We start from the raw sequence: 24,887 nt of genomic DNA, 5'->3' as shown, positions 1-24,887 counted from the left end.
GAGCGCGTCGCTGAACGAATACGCAAATAGCAGTCTTAGAACATGACACGTCGTTCACCTGTGCAACAAGTTTTCATATGCATACATTTCTTTTTTGATTACTTTTCATGTAGCCTACAGACTGTTTTATTACAAAGAAATGGCTGCCCAATACGCTAATATCAAATGCCGCGGTATGTCAAAACAGATGCGAGATAACTTTACCCTCTTAACCCCGCCTCAAAGCAGAACTTGTTTACCTTAATAAATCCTTTCCGTAGTCCCTCTGGGGGTAATGCAAGTATTAATGGGATGATTGGGGGTCCTTTCATCTCCCCCTGGTGTCTCTGGCTAGAAAAGCACCAATTGCAGCTTTCCCTGCTCCGACCCGGAGGTGCAATACACATTAATAGAATCACGAAGACGGAGCTAACAGGCTAATGGGCAAAGCTAACTCCCTCTCTCCCTTTGTCTTTTCTGTCAGCGTAGTATTACCTCAAGTGGAGGAGTTCAAGTATCTCGGGGTCTTGTTCACGAGTGACAGACGGATCGGTGCGGCGCCAGCAGTGATGCGGTCGCTGTATCGGTCTGTCGTGGTGAAGAGGGAGCTGAGTCGGGGCAAAGCTCTCGATTTACCGATCGATCTACGTTCCCACCCTCACCTATGGTCATGAGATTTGGGTAATGACCGAAAGGACAAGATCGCGAATACAAGCGGCCGAAATGAGTTTCCTTCGTAGGGTGGCTGGGCGCACCCTCCGAGATCGGGTGAGGAGCTCAGTTACCCGGGAGGAGCTCGGAGTAGAGTCGCTGCTTCTTCACGTCGAAAGGAGCCAGCTGAGGTGGCTCGGGCATCTGTTCCGGATGCCTCCTGGTCGCCTCCCGCGGGAGGTGTTCCAGGCATGTCCTAGTGGGACAAGGCCTCGTGGAAGACCCAGGACACGGTGGTGGGACTATGTCTCCGAGCTGGCCTGGTGTCGCCTCGGGGTCCCCCCAGAACAGCTGGAGGAGGTGTGTGTGGATCGGGAAGTTTGGGCATCTCTGCTGAGACTGCTGCCCCCGCGACCCAGCCCCGGATAAGGCGGAAGAAAATGGATGGATGGATGGTAGTATTTACTCTCACGGACAATGAGTAAAAAAACATGCTACGACACCTGTAGTGGTGCTTTTGGCCTCTAGGGGCACGAGTTACTTAGTACTGCTTTAACCGAGTGCATTTTCTTCAGTTTGGCTTTACCCAAATCAAAAGCTTCTTGAAAAAAAGTGTCAAAATAGCGTCAAACACGAGGAGGAAAACGCAACAAATGAGCAACAAACACTTTACAAAAAAGCGATGAAAAAGTGACAAGAATGTGATGAAAACCCAACAAAAAAAGTGATGGAGACAACGTGAGGAAAACGATCCATTTAGATGAGCTTTGAAGGTCTTAGCTTTCAAATGAGGCGTTACACTGGCATAAAGGCTGTGATCTTTTAGATTTGGGGTAAAGCTGAACTGGAGAAAATGCACTCGGTTAAGGTGGGGGTTTAGAGGTTAAAAAATATTAACCACTTCAGCACCATTACAGCCTCATTGTTTGACTTATTATTTGTTAAGTCATATTTTTTTTTACATAATTTGATGGGGGGAAAGTAAAAAGTTTAGCATTGTTATCGTCATCTGTTCAGGCAACCTTTCTCTCTTTTTTTTTCCTGATATTGTCCAACAATACTACAAAGAGCCTTACTGAGTCCTCCTGGGCTGCCGCTTTACGCGCTCACTCCATTGTTTGACTATTGGCCGAACGCGAATTTTGGTGGCCAATTTGCGCCATTTTTTTTTTTTACAGTGAACTTCACAGCTCCAGCGCCAATCCCCATCCCCTGTGTTTCCTGTAAAAATGGCGGGACCCTGACAGCACGGAGCGAGGGACAGCCTGCATCAACAATCCATCACCCCCGTTAATCGATGCGTGTGATAGATTCGCCTCACGTCCTGCGTAATGGTTCTTTTCCTTAAGTAAAACGTAAGGCGCAGGGGGGGGGGGGGGGGCATGATGAATTATATAGAAGTTGAGATCTCACACCCCCTAAAGCCATGGTGGAAATCCCATGGACAATTACGCACATATAGGCTAACTAGTTCATGGGATAGCTGTGGTTTAATAATGCGTAACGCGTAAGTTTGTTTTGTTGTTGGTTCAGGGTCTCCTTGACTCTTACCTTGTCTCGTAGATGGCGTATAACTTCTTATTTCCGTCAACAGTGTTCCTGAAAGACAACAAGGGGACTCATGTCAGCTTAAATGTGTCAAGATGGCGATTTTTTTTAAATTAATATACAGCGTTGTACAATGTAATGTAAGAAAACTCATTAGTTATGTCAACACCGTGACTTGTTTTGGCCATGGTTATGAAACTTTTTTACGCCACCTCAAAAAAAAAAAGAAGAAGAAAAGTCCACATACCAGCAGACTACACGCACCGCGGTTTGAGAACCACTGGCTATAACGTGACCAATTCACATGCCCCTGCGTAAACAGAGTGGGCGGTTTTGTGACCCCTTTCAGTGCCCACAACCACAGAAGTCTCATCTATCTCTTGCTTTACCACCGTTCCTTCCAGGGGACCACTCTACTGACCGCTTCTGGGAACACCCAGCCCGAGAGCCGCAGTTTGGGACACGCTCAAGGGAAATGTTGTGAAACTCAAGGATTTGCAGTGGACTCACACAACATGAAGCACCGACTTTGTTAACTCTTAGTGGGCGGGACAGGTTATTTAGTTGCGCTTTAATCCTGTTTCCGTGAGGTATTTGATTGTATGTTCACATTACGTTCACCTGCCCCGGTCTATTGTAGCGCGCGCAGCACTAATCAATTGAAGCTTGTTTTTCTCCCACTCTGTAGCTCGCGGTTCAGCCTGAATTTTAAAACAGCGCGTTGGCTCGAGGGCAAATATCGAGAGTCTATTTCCTCTGGGACCAGTTCACTCTCTCCCCTTCTCCCGCTCTCTCTCCTTTCATCCTCGCTCACACGCGGGGCTTCTGTTCCTTCCCTATTCCCCCGCTCCGCGTCACTCAAACACTTGTCCAAACGGTCAGCAGCCGCGGCGCGCGCGCGCACAGGAGCTGTCCACACCATCCGTGGTGCTGAAATCTGTCTCCTGAGGGGGACAGGCTGCCTGCATAGGCAAATGTGTGCCTCCGTGTGACGCGCACCCGTAGAGCGCGCACGCGGCATCTGATTAGAGGGAGTGGGTTAAGAAGCACGCGCGCTAATTACTGCGCGCGATACGTGGAGCGCGGCTACCCTCTTATGGCAACTTCAGGATCAAGATAAGGACGGTTTTTTTTTTTTTGATTTTCCGCACAGATAAACGCACGCTTGTTCTCTGATAGAACAAATACAAAATATTGTTCCCAGGCACAAAATGGACCTTTCTGTTGACCCCAATTAGAAATATTAATGAATAAACTTAATGTGTTTAACAGATAAGCTCTGTCCTGCCATTTGTAAACCGTTTCATTTTCCATTCACCCCCAACACACACAGTTTAAATTTGAATTTATCTGCATGGCGATAGGTCAGTCCTGATCTCACGGCACAGTCACAAAATGATTACAGATCAAAAGTGTAGAATCAGTGCTATACAGACGTCTTAAAGCTGGGGTACCTGATATTTCCCGCACAAACTCTGACATTTTATTTCCTTTGGCCTCAACTCGTTCTAGCTCTCACAATCCCTCCTGCACGTCCGTGTACAGCTTTGAGTTAAGCAAGTGCCCCCCCCCAACGTGCATTTCCCTAATTTTGATTCATCATTTTTTTTTTTTTTTTTCCTGTGGTGGTAAAAACACATTTACTTTACAACAAGAAGTCAGGTACCCCAGCTTTAATTAATGGCTTTAAAGTGATAGTCTGTAAGATTTGCAAAATGACAATCAAGCCCCTCCCCTCCTGATTGGAAGTGAAAGCCACTCCTGATTCCCTGTGCATGAGACTGACTCACAGGAAAAGCTGTTCTCTTTCTGGCACTGTAGCGCTCTTTGCAAGGTCACGGCGGGTTCAGTCCCTGGACAGTGCGGGTCTTTCCCCAAAACATGCACAATAGGTAAATCCTCCATCCAGGTGAGTCTGACCCCCGGCTGTTGACTACTTACAGGTTGCCGTAGTGGTATCGAAGTATACATGTGCGCACACTACACAGAAATCAGCCGCACCTGCCCTGTAAACCACGTTTGATCTTCTTCTTTTTCTTGTTTTACGGTTGGCAACCAGCTTAAAGGAGCATTACCGCCTCCTACTGTTCCGGAGTATTAAGAAATTTAAGGCTCAGGCAGTCAATTATACGCAATTTGTTATATTTGTAAACATTAAACGTACAGACTATCACTTTAAGGGCCATGTACAGGTACATTATGAAAAGATGCTTTGTTCCAGATTTTAGCTCTTGGAGTGAATTTCCATCTACAGTCCCCAAGAAGAAGAAGAAAGAAAAGAACGTAGCTTCCATCAACCTAAACTTTTCATATCAGGCCCAAATTTCACTTCCAGAATACCAATCACAGGTCACCACTGTAAAAACATAGAGGCTGTGCAATGCAACCAGAACATGGGCTGGGCACCTTGCCTTGGTCAAACGTGGGCGTGGTCAGGCATCTACATCAATACTTGCTGCCCAAGTGCTGTTCCAATGTTCAAGTCGTCTGGAGACCTGTGTCCTCCCTTTGGTTAGCATGTGGCTAATTTACCAAGGATGCATCAGTGTAGCCTTCACTGCCTTGCTCTAGCCAAAATCACCCATAATGCACCACCGCTCTTGGGGAAAAAGGAAAAAAAAAGTGGTACTGGCCTGTGTGACTTTTATTTTGTATTTTCAGACAGGTTTCATAATCTCTGACTGCTTTTTATTTATTTATTTGTAGTTGGTAAAAAATATAATTACCTCCACTCCACCAGCCGCCACAACCCCCCTCCCCCGGATGAAGCACAACTTCCTATTTTATTCTGTGACGTCACTTCCTTTAGCTCTGAAGTTTGTTCAATTAGCAGCTTTTTTTTAGGACCAAAGGCAGGACACTTGTCTTGGAAGGATGTGAGTTTTGAGGCACTGCCTTCAACGCCAAGGCACGTATAAGCTTTGGGAAACAGCCCAGGGACACGTTGGAACCGCGTGCACCTGCGCCAGGTGAAGCTCATTAAGTTTGATTGCGTGCGTAAAACCCTCTTCCACCGCCCCGCACGGCTCCATGGCGCCCCCTCCTTCATAGCATTGGGGTGCGTGGTCTCCTGTTAAAACAACGTGTGTTTTGCAAGGCGGTAGCACATTTGCCAGACTTCATGTTAGTATTATTAACATTGTCGCTGTATTTTTGATGGTGCAGTGGCGGTGGAAAGAGTAGCAGAGGTGGCGAGCCAAACGCTTGAAATTGGCACGCGCTGATTGGAGGAGCAGAAAGGGAAAGAGAGAGAGGGAGAGAAAGAAAGACGACTCGGGGAGCACTGGCTATACCCGCTCTCACTCGCAAGCCCCTCTTCTAAAGACGCACAGAGGCGACGACATGGACACGCACTCAGGTACTCCCGTCGCTTGCACCATTGCACGTCGCAGCTACTTGTGCGAATTGAACCAAACGCGTGAGGCGAACGGGGGGGGGGGGACGAGGTGAAACATCCCGACATGCTATGCGCTAAATGTGCTACGAAGCTTTCTTTACACAACACTGCAGATAACAAATCGTGCGTTTGCCTTTCACCCGCCACACTAGCCTGTCCACGCGATGGCATCGTCGGGGTCGTTCCGACATGGATTGCGCCCGTCACATTTTGCGCGTTTTTTTTTTTTTTTTTTAGCATTGGCGCAACGTGGAAAGAGTTGGGAGAGTTCTTGCGGCTGCGGAGACTTGATTGTTTATTATATTTGCCCCCCCCCCCCTCCTATTCTGTTCTTTGCAGCTCTGCACGAGAAATTAGCCAAAATCCCGGTGCTGGCCATGGTGATGTTGTCATGCGGTGTCGTCGTGTGCGGATGCCAGATCAGGTGAGCCGCAAAGTTTTGGGATGTACGTGTTCAAGTCTCGTTTCCTTCCCCCCTCTCCACCTTCCCTCTGTCTGTTTCTCTTTGATTGATTTTGTTCAAATACTACCTCAAAGCGACTGTAGACAGTTTAAGTGTCCGGGAAGGAAGCCACAATATCTGGGTCAGAGCTCTCTTCCCCCCCCCTTCTCTCAGGAGTGGATCATCAATTGACTTTTTTTTTTTTTTTTTTTTGTGGACTTGGCAGTGGTTCAAATTCAAGACAACCTTACGTTTGCAGTTGTTTGACACCGGCCTGTGTGTCCAAACGGCGTAATTGCCCTCTACCCACACCTGGCAAACCATTACATCACTTAAGCAAAGGAGTTGTCATTTGGACCTGGGATTACAACGTGTCTTCCATTTCAGAAGTTGTGGTGTTTTACTGGCTTCCGGTTTGGCCATATTCTTAATGTCTATGATTTTACTTGCATAGGGACAGGATATGACTTAAAGGAACAGGCCACCGTTTTTCCATACTGAGATATGTTCTGACCTGAGCTTAGACGAGTTGATGCACACCTGTCTGGTCTTTACGCTTGTGCTCTGTCAGATGTTGTTAGCATTTAGCCTCTCCCAGCTTCTTGCTATGGACCCAAAAGGGGGTGAAGCTCTTCCATGTTTTCCCTATTTAAAGCAGTAGTAAGTAACTCTTGCCCCTAAAGGCCATGAGCGTAGCTGCAGGTGTTTTACTTATTTGTCCAACAAAGGGAGAGAGGGATATTGTATGTCCAATTACACAATGGAAATATTTTTTTTTCTCAAACTTGGCTGTAAATACTGTTAAAAGTGGCGCTAGCCCAGAGTTAGCTTTGCCCATTAGCCTGTTAGCTTCTTCTTCGTGATTCCATTAGTGTGTATTGGTTGCTCTGGTCCGGGGGCAGTCCAGTTGTAAGTGTGGTTTTCTGGCCAGAGACACCAGGGGAGATGAAAGACCCTCTAATCATCCCATTAACACTTGTATCACCCCCAGAGGGACTACGAAAAGGATTTATAATTAAGGTAACTTAGTATTGCTTTAAATACAGTTACGTGAATAGTTATACGATCCAAGTTACACAAAATTAGTGGATGAAAAGGGATATATTGTAGGGAAAACGTGGAAGAGCTTTGTTCGCTTGGGTCCGTTTTGGTCCATAGGAATATGCCGGGAGAGGCTAAATGCTAACAACATCTTTGGTCTTTTTGCGTGACTGAGCGCAGGCGTAAAGATCAAACAGGTACGCATCAACTCATTTAAGCTCAGATAAGGATATATCTTAGTATGGAAAAACAGTGGCCTGTTCCTTTTTAAGTAGAGGCAAACCGTAGTGTACATGTATATAAGTTCTTAGAATGTGTAAAAGTTCAGTTTTCATCCAACTAAGCCATGATTATCCTAATTTACTTCCACTTTAAGTCTTGTTTTGATACAATTGTCATTGTCAAAATATTCAAAATGTTTTCTTATTTCCTCATAGTACACAATCATGAGTTACTGCTGTATCTAACACCAGCTTGTTGCCCCTCACAGCACTTCAACTTCGCCGGAGCCCCAGAAGGAGAGCAGCTGCATCGACAATAGCACCGTTTTCACCAGGATTTTGGACGGACTCCTGGATGGATATGACAACCGGCTACGGCCAGGACTTGGAGGTTCGTAATTGTTACAGCAGTTGTTGTAAATCAGACATGGAAATAGCCTTAGCGTGTGTTGGCGCTAATCAGAAAGCTGCCACTGATGATGGAGAACATTACTGACTTCATTGGCGTTTTAGGTGACATCTAAATCAATCGATCAATACACCTCCTCGACACTGTTCTACAGGAGGTGGCAACAGCCAATCACCCTCTGCTCTGCATCCCCTGCTCTGTCATGAATTATTAAATGAACATTATGTACAGGCTTTATGATACAACCAACAACGCAGCCGGGCAGGTAGACGCGATGTCAGGTGAACGTTGTGCGCATTTGCCAGACGCCGCGGTGAGGCGACGGCGGCCTTGTCCCGAGCACAAAAGCCATTGTGGGCCTCCGTAAATCAATGGTTCCATCTCCGACACGACTTGTACCGCGCTGTTTTATTCATTCTCGCCCTGGCAACAGCAGATAACCTTGGCCTCATTCACGGAAGCACTTTTTTTTTTTTTTCTTCTCCTCTCCTAAAGAGCCTGTTATGAAGGCAGTTCTTTTTCACTTTTCAATAGACCGGCAGTAAGGTATTCAGACGAGCATTTTTGATACAAGGTTTGTCCTTGTTCTTGCAATTTACGAAATCAGACGCGATACCTGGCAAATTCTTCACAATAGGCATTTAACGAGAATGACATCTACAGTATCTAGTTTCCTGGAATATTATTGGGTCCACACATCTGTTCCATTAATCTTGTGACTTGAAGGTTGGGTATGTACTTTTTTGAGGTGTAAATCTTAAACAAGAGCCATTTGTCAACACTCTGAGCCCTTACACTTGGGGTTGCCAGATCATATGTCTAAAACCAGTGTGAAAATGAACACAAAGGGACTCTCTCCTGCTTCTACCTGTCTGCCTCTGGTAGTTAAAACTCAGTGATTGAACTCTGGAGGTTCTTAGCTTTCAAATGAGAAATTGAATGTCCAGATATAGTGTAACTTATGCTTGGCACTATACTTAATTTATATCTAGAGATGTGTACAAATGAATTATAATTTCGCACAAATATCAGATGGCATTAGAATTGATGCCATCTGATATTTGTGCAAAATTATAATTCATTTGTATCAATTTCATGAACTTAAAGGTCACTTTTCTTGCATTTCTGTGACAGTGACCCTGAAAAATGGTTCTACATGTAGGGAAATGTGCCCATGAACTTGCCCTGTGAAGAATTTGGATGCTACAAATACAATATGTAAGAAGTGCATAAGCCTTGTAATTGGATATTAGACATAAAACATCTGCTTTTTCACAGTTCCTAATAGAGGTTGTCTGATATGGGTTTTTGTAATATTTTATAACCTTATAAAAAAAAATGATACTTGGCCGCTCCAGCAGTGGCCGATATTGTTTTATTTTAGGTTATTTAGTCCCAGCTTTGATGAGTTGCTGTTAGCACTAGCATACTGTTGCTAGACGCGGCATTTTGCAGAAAACTAAGTTGAATTCTCCAAGTTCTGTGCTTCAAAATGACTGCAGCCTGTCCATATTGACTGAGGTTTAGTGAAATTTAACAAACTTGTCGCTAACCAATTTTCATCGCTGTTTCTTTATTCCCCTGAGGCCGAGGGAGTTTTGGGACGACTCATTTTAAAGCCCTGACTTCATTCTTTCAATTGCAAAGAAAGAAGTTTATCACTTCAGTCCCGGAGATATCGGCATATATCGGTCGACCTTGAGCTACGATGTTTCTGGCCTTTCCTCCACCTCTTTTGTTGAGTGTCTGCGGTATGTGTTCACGTTCCACATCTGCAATTTGAACAATCAATCAAGTCGACCAAACTTCTTTACATTGAAAATCAAACAAAATGAGAATAATTTTGCATATTTTCATTAATGCTTTAGCAATTCACCAATGCAATAATCCCATGTATTTCAGAACACGTTTCTTTCCAAAGGCTTTAACTGCAGGTTTGCCCATTTTCATTCAAAACATGAGCCCATAGAGAAATTACATTTAGTTTTTTGTTGCCCAAAGCCTTTCCGATAATTGCACCAATTTCAATATCTGTTTGACTGCAGTTGGTCTTTCAGCCCTAATGGCAACATTGTTACTGCATCGTAAGTTTTGTAACATAACGGGTTTATTTTTACACTCGTACCAAACATACTCTGTTCGTCACTAATGTGTGATGTGTCATAGCTCATGCCCGCTGACACTTCCTAGTAACAGTTGCTAGCCTTGTCAAGAGTGGCCTATAAATACGAACCTGAGAAGAGAGAAAAAAAAAAACATTATTCAAAATTCAACAAGCTGCCACTGCCCGGACCGACGACACCTCTGGGCTCAGAATAAATTGACATGCATAGGTGAGGTATGCCCAGGCTTTTCCCGCTAAATTACAGGAAATAAGTCTGGCTTTTTCTGCGTCGTGTTGGAGATAGGAGTGACGAGAATACGAAACACTTTGTCACATTTGCAGCTGCATTTCTGTGAACGTGTAATCACACTGTTTAACAAGACAACAAAGTCCATGTAAGCTCTTATATATATATATTTTTAGCCAGCACTTTGCGTAATATTGCAGGTGTATTACTTATTATTATATCCCTTTTGTTCAATTCAAGATGACTATTATGAAGAATCTGAAATACTTGACTACGACTGTTGCAATTAATACTTGTATACAGGTTGAAATTACTTGTAGAAGTATTGCTGATAGCCACAACTGCAGTATTAGTAGTCTGAGTGTAGTTATTATAAAAATATGGGTTGCACTTTGCTTTACCGATCAGTAATAACATGAATATAGGAAGGAAACCTCATAACCAGGGACAGTTATGCCTTTTACAGCTCTGATTCACCAATCCAGCTTTTTTACCTCCAATAGAGTTCGGGAAATTCCACTGTTACCATGGAGATCCGCCATGTTTGCAGCTGTGAGCATACATTTCCATAGAAGGGGGCATGGCCTCACCGAGGGGGAAAACGGAATCTTTTGGGAAGCACAATTGTTCACTCTTTTTAGCCATTTTCTGGCGGAATATAAACGTATTTATCACATACAAATAAAGTCAAGTCCAAATCAGGTCCATATGGATGTTTATTCACAGCAGATTGTTCGGTTTTGTTAGCACGATGCTAACATAAAACATCATATTGGCATTCTCCGTTATGTATTTATGGGCTATTGCACCACTTTGCTCCTCTCCATGTCTCTGTATCTTTATTTAGTAGAAAACTATATTCATAATTCATTTGTTAAAGTATTTTTTGAATAATTCTCTCTTATCTCTATCTATGAACTAACATTAGCTAAAACAGTATAAAAAATGGAGATTAAAAGTCTTGGAACTGTGTAAGCCAGGGGTGGCCAACTAGTCAGAGACCAAGAGCCGAAATGTTCAACCTTGATCCTGTGAAGAGCCACAAAGGCACCGACCATTAGCGAGATCCCGGGGCGGTAGTTTATTGTGATTAAATAGAATGTGACCGTTTTATTTAATCACAGTAAACTACAACTTTATGCCTTTTGCATTTTTTTGTTCAATAATTGTGTTAGATTTAATGGTTTTACTCCTCACCAAGATTAAAAATCCATGTATATTAACTGAAATTTTGTGCTGTTCTGTTCTGACTGAGACAGAATTAGATTTTTTTTCTTTTTAATGCTGGGGTGTGTTTGTATGTGGGGCCCTGCCCACTGAGCCCCCTTCTCTGATGCGCCCCTGGCCTGTGCGCTCTGTGCCTGCAGCTCAGTCCTGACTGGACTGTGCAGAGAACGCACTCTAGGCTGCACAAAGTTCATAAACTTTAATCAGGAGCCTCTGGACGTCTGAGTCTGTTTTAAGTTGTATTTGTTACAGTTACTGTCACATGTGAAAGAAAAGTCATGACTTTGTGTATTTCTGCGTTACGATGTCGCGCTTCGCATCATACGCTTCAAAAGAGCTCTGCTTTTTTCCATTTCCTAATTTTGATCTTTTTCTGTGAATATGAGGCCAAATTACCTTAAATAAAGAGTAGCTGATCAGAAACCTGAAAAGCACAGAAGCTGATCCCAGAGCCACGATCTGCCTGTGGTTTAACCTACATCCTGCTTTGAGTGAGGCCGCACGGGCACCTTTTTCACGCCGCCTCGAAAAGGAGGGAGATACAGACTCTCATTCATGTGTAGAGATGGAAACAGGGTCTGTAGGACGATGGTTGGTTTGGTCAAAGACTGTTCCAGTTTATGGGAAATATTTACCAATTGTTTTGCAAAGAGCAGCATTGTATTAAACATATCCAATCATGCAAAGAGCCGCACTCCGATTGGCCAAGAGCCGCATGCGGCTCGAGAGCCGCGTGTTGGCCACCCCTGGTGTAAGCTGACGAGTTACTGTTGGTAAATACATCTAACTCACTGTGGTGTCCAAGTATTTAAATGTGAACAATTACTCCAGCGTTAAACCTTTTTACAATGAGCTGTTCAGGTAGGGGTTAAGAGATTAATATGGACAACTTACAACATAAAGGGATCTGGTCCTTCCTTATACAGCTTCCACTGCAATGGTGTACAGTATTTCTACTAAAATGCACTTTAACAGTGGCCAATATTATTTCATTGCTTTTTTCACAGTGTTTGTATTTTCTGCAGTGATCAAAAATATGTTTCCAGAATGTAAAACTAACCCACCCAAAACATATCTCCCGGATCATCGCCGATATAAGACCAGTATCTGTATCACTGCATCCCCTGCAATACTGAAAAAATGACGCTATTATTAACCGTTACAACAAACTGTTGCCAGATACCAATACCAGTCGACATCCACACATCCATCTTGGTTGATTGAATCGTCACTTCTTCCCATTCCAATTACCTTCCCCCTGTCTTCTGATTCTTTTTGCAGAGAATGTCACGGAGATCAAGACGGATATTTTTGTAACAAGCTTCGGCCCCGTTTCTGACACCGAGATGGTGAGTTCATCCTGAGCAAATATTGTTCATTTTCCCCCGGACAGATTGGTACCTGAGCGAACACATGATGCGTCCTCGCACTGAGCCGTGTCTTATAGCACCGTGGTCGGCTCTGGACATTTGCAAATGAGACTGAATCTCCGCAGCCCTAATGCAAAGTGGCTTGCCCCTTCCAACTTGTTCCAAATGATTCAATTCGTTATTACCCCATTCTTTCACAAGCTACTTGGGCAGAGAAAAGTCATTAATTCTTCTATTTTCATTACTTTTTCCATTAAATCTAGCAATGGGGCCGGCACACTCTTTGACACCAGTGATCAGACTTGCCAGATTGTAGTAAATGATTTGAAAAGGCACATGAGTTTGACGAATCAGGAATACAAGGCTAGCAAATCGTAAAAGCTAACATGTCACAGTGTTAATGTGATCATTATTCTGTGGAATAGAGAAATGCATTTATTGCTTGTGCTTTTGTTGTATTAGTCAATATCTTCAACGCCTGGGTGTTTATATTGATGTGAATAGTAAGCAGTTCGTTACAGTGGCGTCCACATGAAGGAAAAAAGATCGTCCTTCGACCCGTGGTGGGAAAATAAACGTTTGTATAAGCAATTTATTTAAGCAGATCCCTGAGCTCATTAGTCGCAGCACGTTCTTATTCAATAATTGTCCTACAAACAAGTCATACTACACTAGCGAAAGTGCTGTATGACATAGGGCCTCATTTCCTAGTTATCCCGAGTGTTTTAATTCATGCAGTCCTTGTATTTGAAGAGTTTAGTGGTGCTAGGCTAGCACATGTCTATGGTAACTAGTAGCCTGCATTGAAAACCCCTTCAAAATCATAGGGTCGTCCTCCAAACGTTGCCATATCTGATTTGTAGAAAGCTCCTTTGTGAATTCCACGTGTAGTAATACCACAGCAGGTAAACAAACTACTGTAGATTCGGTAACCGAGCAGATCACTAGCTACAACCAGGAACATGATGCTGCTCAAACACAAGCTCTTTTAAATGCAAAATGGTTATATTAAAACAATTATTCAGTCAAAAGAGACATTTGTATGGGTAGTCTGGTGCTATAAGTGATTGGCCTCAGGTGCACTGTGCTTGGGTCAAACTGTGTTTAATGCAGGATACTAGTTACCATAGACATGCACTAGCAAACTCTTCAAATATAAGGACTGCATGAATTAAAAACAATTAAAAATCTCCAGAAATCAGCAACACTGTGGATAACTAGAAATGAGGCCCTATGTCAAAAATTTGGAAATTTCCCTTTAATATTAATGTTTGACCAAATGCTTTTCCAGAACTTTTCACAACATGATTACCAACTACTGCACGCGAGCGTCATGTGACTCCAAGTGGATCCTCATGAAACGCTGCTCTTCCTGTTTTTGGTTATCCCCATATGAGTTTGTAGCAGCGTCTTGTCTAAAAAAATATAAATAGCTAAAGATTACAGTACAGTTTTTGTCTTGAACACTAAATAAAAGCTAACATAGCCTTCATTTTGCCTATATGAGACTTAACTTGCAGAGCATATTCTGCATAGTAAAAGCCAACCTTTAGTGACGTACAAGATACTAAAATAATAATCTCATGTTCCCCACAGGAGTACACTATAGACGTGTTCTTCCGCCAGAGCTGGAGAGACGAGCGGCTGCGCTTCAAGGGCCCGATGGAGATGCTCGCGCTCAACAACCTCCTGGCCAGTAACATCTGGACGCCCGATACCTTCTTTCTGAACGGCAAGAAGTCCATCGCCCACAACATGACCACGCCCAACAAGCTGCTGCGCCTTCGGGACAACGGCACTCTGCTGTACACGATGAGGTAAGTCCATGTGCAGTGGTTTATCCAAACAAGTAGGTACCTCCTAGAAGATATGGTTATAGCAATAGGTAGTTAATAGGTGAAGACCCGCACATCCACTGGTCCTAAGCCAGAGTGCTGGGTTTTTAATAGATGACGTTTCTTTCTTCATCCATGCCCTCTTGTACATGTTTTTAGTGGTAGGGGAAACCGGAGTAACTGGAGGAAACCTAAGCAGACACGGGGAGAACATGCAAACTCCACACAGAAAGACCCTTCTGGCTGTGAAGCACAAGCTTTGAATATCCCACAATGAACACGGACATACGATCACACACAAATGACTTTGGGTAGTATTACATTAGAAAAATAAATGCAAATAAATGAAGACGATAAATATTGAGCCCAATAATGTGATGTTTTTTTTGGCCATTGATGTAGTAATTATTGTAACAGCCCAAACAATATGATGATTGACATAACCTTGTAGTTTTGGGGTAGTCATATAGAATAATCATTTTTATCATGCTGGTAATGATGTAAAATTGCAGTATTTGAAGCAAGTTAATAGAGCAGTGTAAGATATTAAAGTAATATGGGTACAACAAAGGTTGCTAACCCGAACTTCACACCCATTCTGGCATAGTGTCTACTATAACTTCTAACAATTCAGCAACAGTATTTGTAGTATTTGTTGTAGGTGATGGTAATAACATTCACATTCCCCTTTCCAGCCACATTGAGGGAAGCACATTGGTCGATTAAACTATATATGATCAAAATGTGAGAAAACACTGGCATCTAGTGGACACTTATCATCATGGCACTTATTTGATTTTGTTGTAAATACAAGATACACTGGAAATATTGCTCATCTTAACTCCTCATATAACACATTGCAACATCTTTATCTTACAAATAATAAAGATTAACACTGCTTTATTGATTTTAAATAAAAAATAATAATCATTGCATCAGTGGATATAGTTAAAACCTATGACGGGTATTTACAAATAAAGCCATTCCACTCCTAGGCGTAAAAAGTCCAGTTTAGTGGTGGTGTAAGCACTACGAGAGCACACCGTGACCTTTGAACCGGGGCATTAGAATAATTCTGTGCTTATCCTTAGACACTGTAGCGGTAGGACTTAGGAGATAGGGACTAGGAAGCACTGTGTCACGAATGAGAGCACTGAAGTCGGAAACTCGTATCTAATAATACATAGAATGTTTCCAAATATACACTACCTTTATGCTACTATTTATTATCCGTTCATTTATGTTCGAGCAGGACACGCGTTGGAGAGCGTCTCGAAAATGGCGCTGGTCAGATGTGCTGGGCAGCGGTTTAATCGTGTGATTGTCATTACTACTGCGGCTCAAGCACAGAGCGCCGCTGACTTGATTTCCTGTGTCCGAACACACACACAGACACACACTCACACACACAAACACGCACACACACACACACACACGGTCACACACTGGCACCATCTGTGAGGGGAATCTGCACTTAACAGCAGCCGCCTGGCCCTCCCACTGCCCACTGCACGCTCATTGTGGAGAATCCCTACATCAACCACACAGTATTTTTATCACAAATGATAGTATAGCTCCATTTTTGCTTTACTTCTTGACTTTTTGACACTATTTAATACTTTTTGACACTATTTAATAAAAGGTGTGCTTGACATACTATTAGTACTGTATCTATGGTTATATTATGTGAAGACCTGCTTTTATTTAGTGAATATTTGTGTTAAAGGTGATTTGTATCCACTGAAATTTAATGGAGAAGCAGCTAGCCTGGTTTGTTAGCCTGCTCAATGTATTTTCCCTATAGCCGTTAGCATTTAACCATCAAGCATGGCAAATTATGAAAGATACAGATGTTTTAAACTGTTGTCAACCCATCGACCACAATTAGGTGATCCCAAAGCCAAGTTAGAAATCAGTGATGAAGGTAAAGGTCTTTTAAGATTTTACTGAAAGAGGGGGTGTTATCACATAGCACCAGTCTATATCACACTACAATGATGACCAAACCTTCTGTCGGTCTGTAAATGCAGTAAATTAGAATAACTGCCTTGTATAAAATTGCTCTCTCAAAATGGCTGTAGCGAATGTCTTGAAATAGGCCTCTGTCTCCTTAAGAACCTCTGACCCTTTCCGACACGCCCCCTCCACACGCTGTCTGTGGCATCAGTGGGGAGGGGGTTCTGCTGAGGAGCAGTGGTTGGTTACTCGGCTGGTGAGGAAAGCTCGGAGGCGTCTCCAGGAGGTGGGGGCGTTCCTAGGAGGACTCAGGCAAACCTATCCCTAAAATGGCCGCCATCAGAGTTTTTACAGATTACTCAAAAATACGTGAATGTGCCAAGGCAACACTTCAGGCATGTTTTTAATGAGGGAATGACATAATAACATGATGTAAAGCTTGAAAAAATCCATTTTGCATAATACCCCCCTTTAAGAGAATAGTTGGCATCTTAAATGCTAAATCGTATTCAGTTAGGCTTCTGCTTTTTTGTGGGGTCAGATACACATGACACAACTGAACATCATCTTTATTTGTTAAACTGTCGGACATACTTTAAAGTACTTTTCTGCCTGTCCTATTTTTGTCATGTTTTTCATGCATATTAATCACTATTTAGCAGCTTTTTTCATGTTTTTCTGTCCCTTTTTCATTGCCTTTTCTTTTTTTTTTTTGCAGTGTTTTCATTGCTTTTTTGTTGCTATTGTTGCTTTTTCGTCCCTTTTTTGTATTATGCTTGTCTGTTTTTTTTGTTTACACCCTATAGACCAGTGCATGCTAAGACGTTATAGTTTCTAAAAATATGTGTAAGATCTGCGTGAGTGGATGGCAGGGAACTGGTTAATGATGTTGAAACCACAGAAATGGTATAAATGCCATGAAATAGACATGTCATACCTCGCCATACTTTAATACAGGGCCTGGCTTCACCATTCATTTGGATGGGGATAGAACGTGCTATTCAAACAAGTCCATTCGCAGTTGTAGGGACAGGCTCAGATAGCTAAAGGCATTTCTTTAATTTTTGTGTCTGTAACCATCCAACTCTAATGTACATAAACCGGCCTATCCTCAAAGGCCCTAATTTGCACATATTGTTGGGTTGCAGGTGACATCACAGCATTCTAAAGGCCTATACTGTTATATAGAGGAAAAATTATTTTGTTTTTTTGGAAATTTTTGGTCTTGTACAGAGAGATCTTTGACCCAGTGACTGATATTAAAGATCATTTTTTAAATTCATATATTTTCTTTTTAGCTACGACTTGTGAAAGTGTAATGTTATTAATAGGAAAAACTGGCTCCTGCCCCCCACTGGGTCCGATGACATCATCACATTCTAGAACCTGCAACCCAGCAATAGGCGCCGGGTTGCAGTGCCTCAACTGCTCTACAAGTCATTATTATTATGCACACTCGACCAGCTCTCAAGCACATATCCCCTGAACGAAATCGACTAGGAGCTGGAGATAGTTGACCGCAATTAACATGGCCATTCAGAAGCTTTTAGTACTTTTAACCCTGAATAGTGGCACAGAAATCCAGTAAAAGCTGTAGGATAGGGTGCATGATTTATAGCAGTCGATGGATATTCAAATACAGCAAGGTTATTACCAGACTGGAAGCTTACACATACTAGAAAATGAAGTAGGTTTAGTCATTTTTAGCCAGTATCTAAATATGAAGTTGGTTTGCTGTTCCTTTTTAAGTTAAAGTAAAGTATCTAAAGATCAAGTTGGTTTTATGGTCCTTTTTTAAGTTAGTGCAACATTAAAATATAAGTTGAATGTAATTAATTTAATTGTGTGTTGCCAATTGAACAAATTCTTTTAAGTAGCTTCACCCAAAGAGCTAGAAACAAGTTTTGTTCCTTTTTAAGTTGGAGTAAAGCAGCCAGTATCTAAATATCAAGTTGGTTTCCTGTTCCTTTTTAAGTTAGACTAACACAGCTAATTGGATTAAATAAAGTTATTTATATGTAATTTGACTTTCAAATACTGTATGTATCAGTGCAACATTAAAAGATTAGTTGAATATACTTTTTTTTTTTTTTAATGTTCAATTGGTAGCAATTTTTAAGTACGGTCCCATTATATTCAGTGCAGTTGACCGTAATTAGCATGGCCATTCAGAACCTTTTAGTACGTTTAACCCTGAATAGTGTCCCAGAAATCCCGTAAAAGCTGTAAACTCGGGCGCTTAATGTATAGCAGTCGATAGCTAATTAAATACACAAAGTTTATTACCAGACGGGAGGCTCACAGATACTACATCTTAGGCACTTATTACCCGTTAACCATGGCCCGCCGATACTTTGACAGCTTTATGGTAATATCTTTGTAAACCTGCGCCTCTGTCAACATAAAAGAAAAACTGCCACAAAGTTTACCTTCTCCTTTGTCAGCACGAATAAACTTGACATGCATCTTTGGACATTTCTTTCAAGAAAACAGCCCAAAAAACATGGTTACGCTCTAGTTGGAGGCAAACTACAGAGAATGTTTCCATGGCAACCGGGTAGACCTTGGCCCGCTCATTACTCCAATCACAAGTGAAGAGGATAAGTGCTTTTAAATGGCGAAGCAGCGAACATTTTTGTACACGTATAATAGAGCCACTGTGCAATATTACTGTCTGAAAGAAACGATAAAGAGGGTATGATGGTGATGAAGAAATACAAGTTTTAGTTTATGTATCGTAAATTGTTCAGGTATCGAAGTATTATTAACCTCTAACCCCCCGCCTTAACCGAGCGCATTTTCTCCAGTTCGGCTTTACCCAAATCTAGAAAGCTTCTCGACTGGAAAGCAGCAGTGCAACGCCTCATTAGAAAGAAAACTGAATGTAACTTTTTTGTCACATTATTGGTGTAGTTTTGTCACATTTTTGAAGTGTTTTTGTTCTGTTTTGTCTCTCTTGTCACTTTTTTGTTGTGTTATTGTTGCTTTTCTGGCTTTTGTCGCTCTGTTGTTGCTGCTTTGTTGTTTTTTGTCACGATTTTGGGACCTTTTTCATCATGTTTTTTCTTGCTCTTTTGTTGCTGCCTTTTGTTGACTTTTGCCGCACTTCTGTTGAGTTTTCATTCTCGTTTTTGTAGCTTTTTTCAAGAAGATGATTTGGGTAAAGCCAAGCAGGAGAAAGTGCTCCGTTCAGGTTGGGGTTAAAGCAGAACTAAGTAACTCATGCCCCTAGAGGCCATAAGCGCCACTGCAGGTGTCGTAGCATGTTATGGTTTTTTACTCATTAATTGTCCGTGAGAGTAAATACTACGCTGACAGAAAAGACAAAGGGAGAGAGGGATATTGTGCATCCAATTACACAATGGAGATATTTTTTCACTCAAACTTGGCTGTAAATACTGTTTAAGTGGTGCTAGCCCACAGTTAGCCTGTTAGCTTCTGCTTCATGATTCCATTAGTGTGTATTGGTGGCTCCGAAAAAGGAAACTTACAATTATGGTTTTCTGGCCCTTTTATGTAAATCAGACACTATATTCTCCCAGATAATTTACCAGTTCCATAAAACCACGTCACGATCGCATCTTTCCACACACTTCTTTAATGTAATCTTTGTTTCCCATGACTTATCCGCCCGCGCTACAGTCGACTAATCCCGCCTCTTGTGTGCAGCGCCGGGGCCTCTCGGATCCCCTCTCAGCGGACCCGGTCCTGTCCCTCGTCTCTTTTGTCACGCCACATCGACTTTAACAACATAATTAAGAAAACCCAGCGGACGATTTATGTTTTGCGAGCGCACAAATTCCCCACAACGCCACGGGATTTGAACTAGGAGGCGCGGCTTTGGAGAGAATGAGGTTCATGAAAAGAGAAACATACAGGGAGTTTTAAGGTTTCCACACATTGCATTGTTTGTTGTTTACCCTTGAGAAATACTTCACCTCTTAACTCCCACCTGAACCGAGCAGTTTCAAAAGATTCCACTACCACAAGCTACTTGAAAAGGAAAAGCAACAACACAAGAAAAAAGTGACAAAAACTCAATGAAAAAGTGATGAGTAATACACAGAAAAGAGTGACGCCGGAGTGACAGCAAAAAATGGACAAAAGGGCGACAAAAACGTACTATAAAAGCAACAATAATGCAACAATAAAGCGACATAAAAGTGACAATAAAGCACTGAAAAAATGACGGAAAAAGCAAACAAAAACACAACCAAACTCTTCTAGTTTTGTGTTTTTGTTGCTTTTTTGGTCACTTTTTCATTGCTTTTTTTGTAATATTTTCATTGCTTTTTGTCTCTTTTCATTGCTTTTTTCATCGCTTTTTCATTGTTTTTCGTCACAGGACAAAAACGTGCCAGAAAAGCAACAATAACACAATAATAAAGCGGGGTATAAAGGAACAAAAACGCCACCAAAAGCGATGAAAAAAGAAGAAAACACTTCAAAAATGTGACAAAGTTCCAATCAGTTTTGTAGGTCTTAGCTTTGAAATGAGGCTGGCCTGCTGCCGAAGCTTAGATTTTGGGTAAATCTGAACTAGAGAAAATGCGCTCGCTTAAGGTGTGGAGTAAGAGGTTAAATAAATGATTTTTATGTTTTACTCTTTGTAAAGTAGTAGCAGAAGTAGAAGTAGACATAGTTGTATTTGTAGTAGTTACAGCAGCAGTGGTCATTGGAGGTGATAGTAGTAGCTGTAGTCATACAAAGTTTATATTCTTTAGGTTTTTTACTATATACATCATCATATGAAAGTCTCCTTACTCCATCCAGGATTATACATACAAAAAAAAGCTATAAATCCCCTTAAAATCTGCAGACTGGGTGAGAAAATGGTCGTTCTCCAGCAGGTGGTAGTGTTATCTCTTCAAAAGTCTGTCAAAAACATAAGAAACCCTTCACATCAAGAGGTTTAGCCAGGGCTATTGTTCTGTTCTTGCTTTTGATTTCATGTTCCCTTCATTTCAGTATTTTCTCTATCTATTCTTTATTATTTGTTTTCCCCATTTCTCTCCCCCGTGATACAATTTTAATGCCTTAAGTAAATATTGTAAGAGCGCTTCTTTATGTGCTCATTCCTTCTCGGACAAACCCTCAGATCTATAAAACATGTTTGCCCGTTAAAAATTCATAATGTGCCCGATGAGATTACGCAACGCTCGGCTCTGTAATAATAATAATAACTGCGTCTTTGTTTTGTCCCGCAGGCTGACCATCTCCGCCGAATGCCCCATGCAGCTCGAGGACTTCCCCATGGACGCTCACGCCTGCCCCCTCAAGTTCGGGAGCTGTAAGTGCATAACCCCCTCCCTGAAATGTCTGTAAATTATGCGCTAATTATGCAGATCGGGTTCATAAACGTCCCGCCGTGTGGAAAAGCCTTGTTCATTCTGGGGTAAGTTTCAGACCGGCTGCCAAATATATAGCTCGAGCGGCAACGTGTAATCAGCGAAAGACAATTAACGTTAATCAGCGGCGATAAACACGGTAATTGTCGTTTGATTGGGTATGACGCGGCGCACCGACAGCTAGTTTTGGTTACTTGAAATTCTTACTCGGCAGCACACAACGGGGGGAACCGTCTCGGGGGGGAAAGCGGCTCATTGTGGTGGGGCTGGGGAACGGAATCACAGGGAACACATATGCTGTAGATTTGAAGCAGCAGCAAACGGTGTCCTGCAAAATCCACGCTTTTGAGCGAAAGTTTAGGCACTTTACTGATTTTGAAAAAAAGTGGTGTCAAAAATGGGTACCATGGACTGTACAAGGTCTGTCACGATAACATTTGAAGTTCGAAATGTTGAGGCAGGAAAATATCGCAATAAACGATAATGACATATCTTTTATAACACACGAGTTGCAATTAACCTGAAACTCAATGAAGCACGTATTTACTTCAAATTGTTCAAGTATCACAGAAATGGGATAAAAAGTACGGAAAATATGAAGTTATTGGTCGATAAGTTGATATAGCATCATGTAGAGGTCCGCCGATGTGGGCTTTTCTAAGGCCGATATGCACGGCTAATATATTCAACCAAGATTTTGAGAGAGATTTTGTGAGAAATATAATCTCCATTGTGTAATTGGATGAACAGTATCCCTCTGTCACTTTGTCTTTTCTGTCAGAGTAAAAAAACATAACATGCTACAACACCTGCAATGGCGCTTATGGCCTCTAGGGGCATGAGTTACTTTGTTCTGCTTAAACAAACTTGTAGCTACCCCAATGTTCATCGCGATGTTCCTCTCTTCCCCTGAGCCCTGGGAGGACTCATTTTAAAGCCCTGACTTTGTTTTATTTACTCTATCATTTTCGGTCCTTGAGTTATCGGTACTAGATCGGCCGATTGCCGATCTAGCACTATATAAAAACAGTATCCAACCTTCGTGTTCACCTTAACCATCTCTTCTTCTTCTGATAGAGCACTGCAATCTGTATTTCCTGGTTTCCGTTGCCTCCCAGAGAGAGAAACTGTTGTCCACATCTTAAAAACCCATCAACAATTTGCTCCAGCGTGCCGTTAGCTGAAAGTGGAAGCCTATAACTGTAATTTCCACTACTGCAGAGAATTATTTAAAAAAAAGTTTAATATTCAGCATTTCTGCCTGTTCATAGCCCATTAAGTTTCAAAGGTCTTTTTAAAAACTGTTGCCCTAAACCCTTTACTCTTATACCATAGCACTGTTAGACTAGCGGCGGAAATCACCTCGTGGGACGTCCCGGCACCGCGCTCTCCCTCTGTGTAATTGGATTGAGGGGAAAAAGTGCCTGCGTTACATGGAGAGTGTGGGTGGACCGTGTCTCAGAAGAAGAGCTGGGGATTAGTCTCTTGAAGGTGTGACACGAGTCCAATCTGTGGCTTTTAATATCCCCGCGGGGGGGGGGGGGTCATGTGCTGTTACTACACAGACGGGCGCGGTAGGACACTAGCAGGCGGGACAGGTGGGGAGGGGTCGGGGGAGAGGGGCGCTGTCAGATCAGTGTCCCGATTAAACAGGTCATAATCTGGTTTCTAACGCTGACTCAAGCTTTGGAATCGAGTAGAGTCAACTGAAAAGGCAGCACAGCTCGACCGTTAGGGATTTCTTTACATGCATATTTTAATCTTAGTTTATATAGCATTCGACTATATCTAACTTCTTAAATGGCTGACTTGTGTCCGGTAAAGGGATGATTTTTTTTTATTTTTTTATTGATGAATCTTGACTCCATTATCATTTAAAGAGGCTAGAAGCAAGTTGGTCATTTTGTACTCGCTACTGCCCCCTAAGGTCTTACGTGTAACTGCAGTCTCATATTAAAGAGGGGGTATTATGCTTTTTTCAATCACATGGCACCAGTCTATATCACACTACAATGATGACGAAACCTTCTGTTGGTCTGTAACTGCAGTAAATTAGAATAACTGCCTTGTATAAAATTGCTCTCTCAAAATGGCTGTAGTGAATGTCTTGAAATAGGCCTCTGTCTCTTTAAGAACCTCTGACCCTTTCCGACACGCCCCCTCCACACGCTGTCTGTGGCATCAGTGGGGAGGGGGTTCTGCTGAGGAGCAGTGGTTGGTTACTCTGCTGGTGACGAAAGCTCGGAGGCGTCTCCAGGAGGTGGGGGCGTTCCTAGGAGGACTCAGGCAAAGCTATCCCTAAAATGGCCGCCATCAGAATTTTTACAGATTACTCAAAAATACGTGAATGTGCCAAGGCAACACTTCAGGCATGTTTTTAATGAGGGAGTGACATAATAACATGATGTAAAGCTTGAAAAAGTCAATTTTGCATAATACCCCCCCCCCCTCGTGCAAACTCCAAAAAAAGAGCAAAGTTGAGATGCTGAGATTTTCGATTCAAGTTGATTTATTGTCCAGTATCCAGTAAGGAAGAGTTAGCTTTATCAATTCACCACATATAGTACATGCGGAGAGCTAACATTGCAGTACTCTCAAAACCTTCCAAACAATATAGAGTATTTGAAAAGGAATATTTATACATAATACACAATTATAGTATGCTCTATTGTGCAGGTTTCTTCAGCGTGGATTCCTTTACATTATTTAACCTCTTAATCCCCACCTGAACCGAGCTTCTTTTGTCCACTTCTTGAAAAAAGTGTTAAAATAGAGACGAAAGCAAGGATGGAAGTGCAACAAAAATGTGACCAACCAAACCAACAAGAGACACACAAATGTGCCAGAAGACATGACAAAAACGCTTCAAAAATGTCAATGCAACAAAAAAGTTAGGATCAGTTTTGTAGGCCTCAGCTTTCAAATGAGGCATTACACTGAGCTATGAGCTGTCTGCATTTACCGACAGAAGTTGAGAAACCCCCATTAAATGTGTGGCATAATAAAAGAACGAGTGAGTGAAAGTTGATTTAAAGACTTCCTGTTTCTTCACATTGTCCACACTGTCCTCTCGTCTCCATCTGACAGACTTATGATTTATTGCGCTATTAAA

General features: G+C 42.2%; 2 protein-coding genes across 3 annotated transcripts in view; one reads left to right on the top strand and one right to left on the bottom strand.

The window, feature by feature from the left end:
• The window catches only part of LOC306982064 (gamma-aminobutyric acid receptor subunit beta-3-like), a 73,880-nt gene extending 71,679 nt beyond the window's left edge, over positions 1-2,201 (bottom strand). For both annotated transcript variants that reach the window (XM_079581843.1, XM_079581844.1), the window contains exon 1: positions 2,182-2,201. The gene's annotated coding sequence lies outside the window, so the exon portion shown is untranslated. The remainder of the gene's footprint in view (positions 1-2,181) is intronic.
• A 3,164-nt stretch (positions 2,202-5,365) lies between these two features.
• The window catches only part of LOC306982065 (gamma-aminobutyric acid receptor subunit alpha-5-like), a 37,130-nt gene continuing 17,608 nt past the window's right edge, over positions 5,366-24,887 (top strand). Inside the window, exons 1-6 of the mRNA XM_079581845.1 lie at positions 5,366-5,536; positions 5,915-5,999; positions 7,549-7,670; positions 12,548-12,615; positions 14,233-14,453; positions 21,635-21,717. Coding sequence (XP_079437971.1) covers positions 5,521-5,536; positions 5,915-5,999; positions 7,549-7,670; positions 12,548-12,615; positions 14,233-14,453; positions 21,635-21,717 — 595 coding nt within the window. The 5' untranslated portion in view covers positions 5,366-5,520. The remainder of the gene's footprint in view (positions 5,537-5,914; positions 6,000-7,548; positions 7,671-12,547; positions 12,616-14,232; positions 14,454-21,634; positions 21,718-24,887) is intronic.

This window comes from Gobius niger (genome assembly GCF_951799975.1).
Source record: "Gobius niger genome assembly, chromosome: 23".
Lineage (NCBI taxonomy): Eukaryota > Metazoa > Chordata > Actinopteri > Gobiiformes > Gobiidae > Gobius > Gobius niger.
Note: the sequence above shows the minus strand (reverse complement) of the source record. Positions and strands in the feature narration are given on the sequence as shown.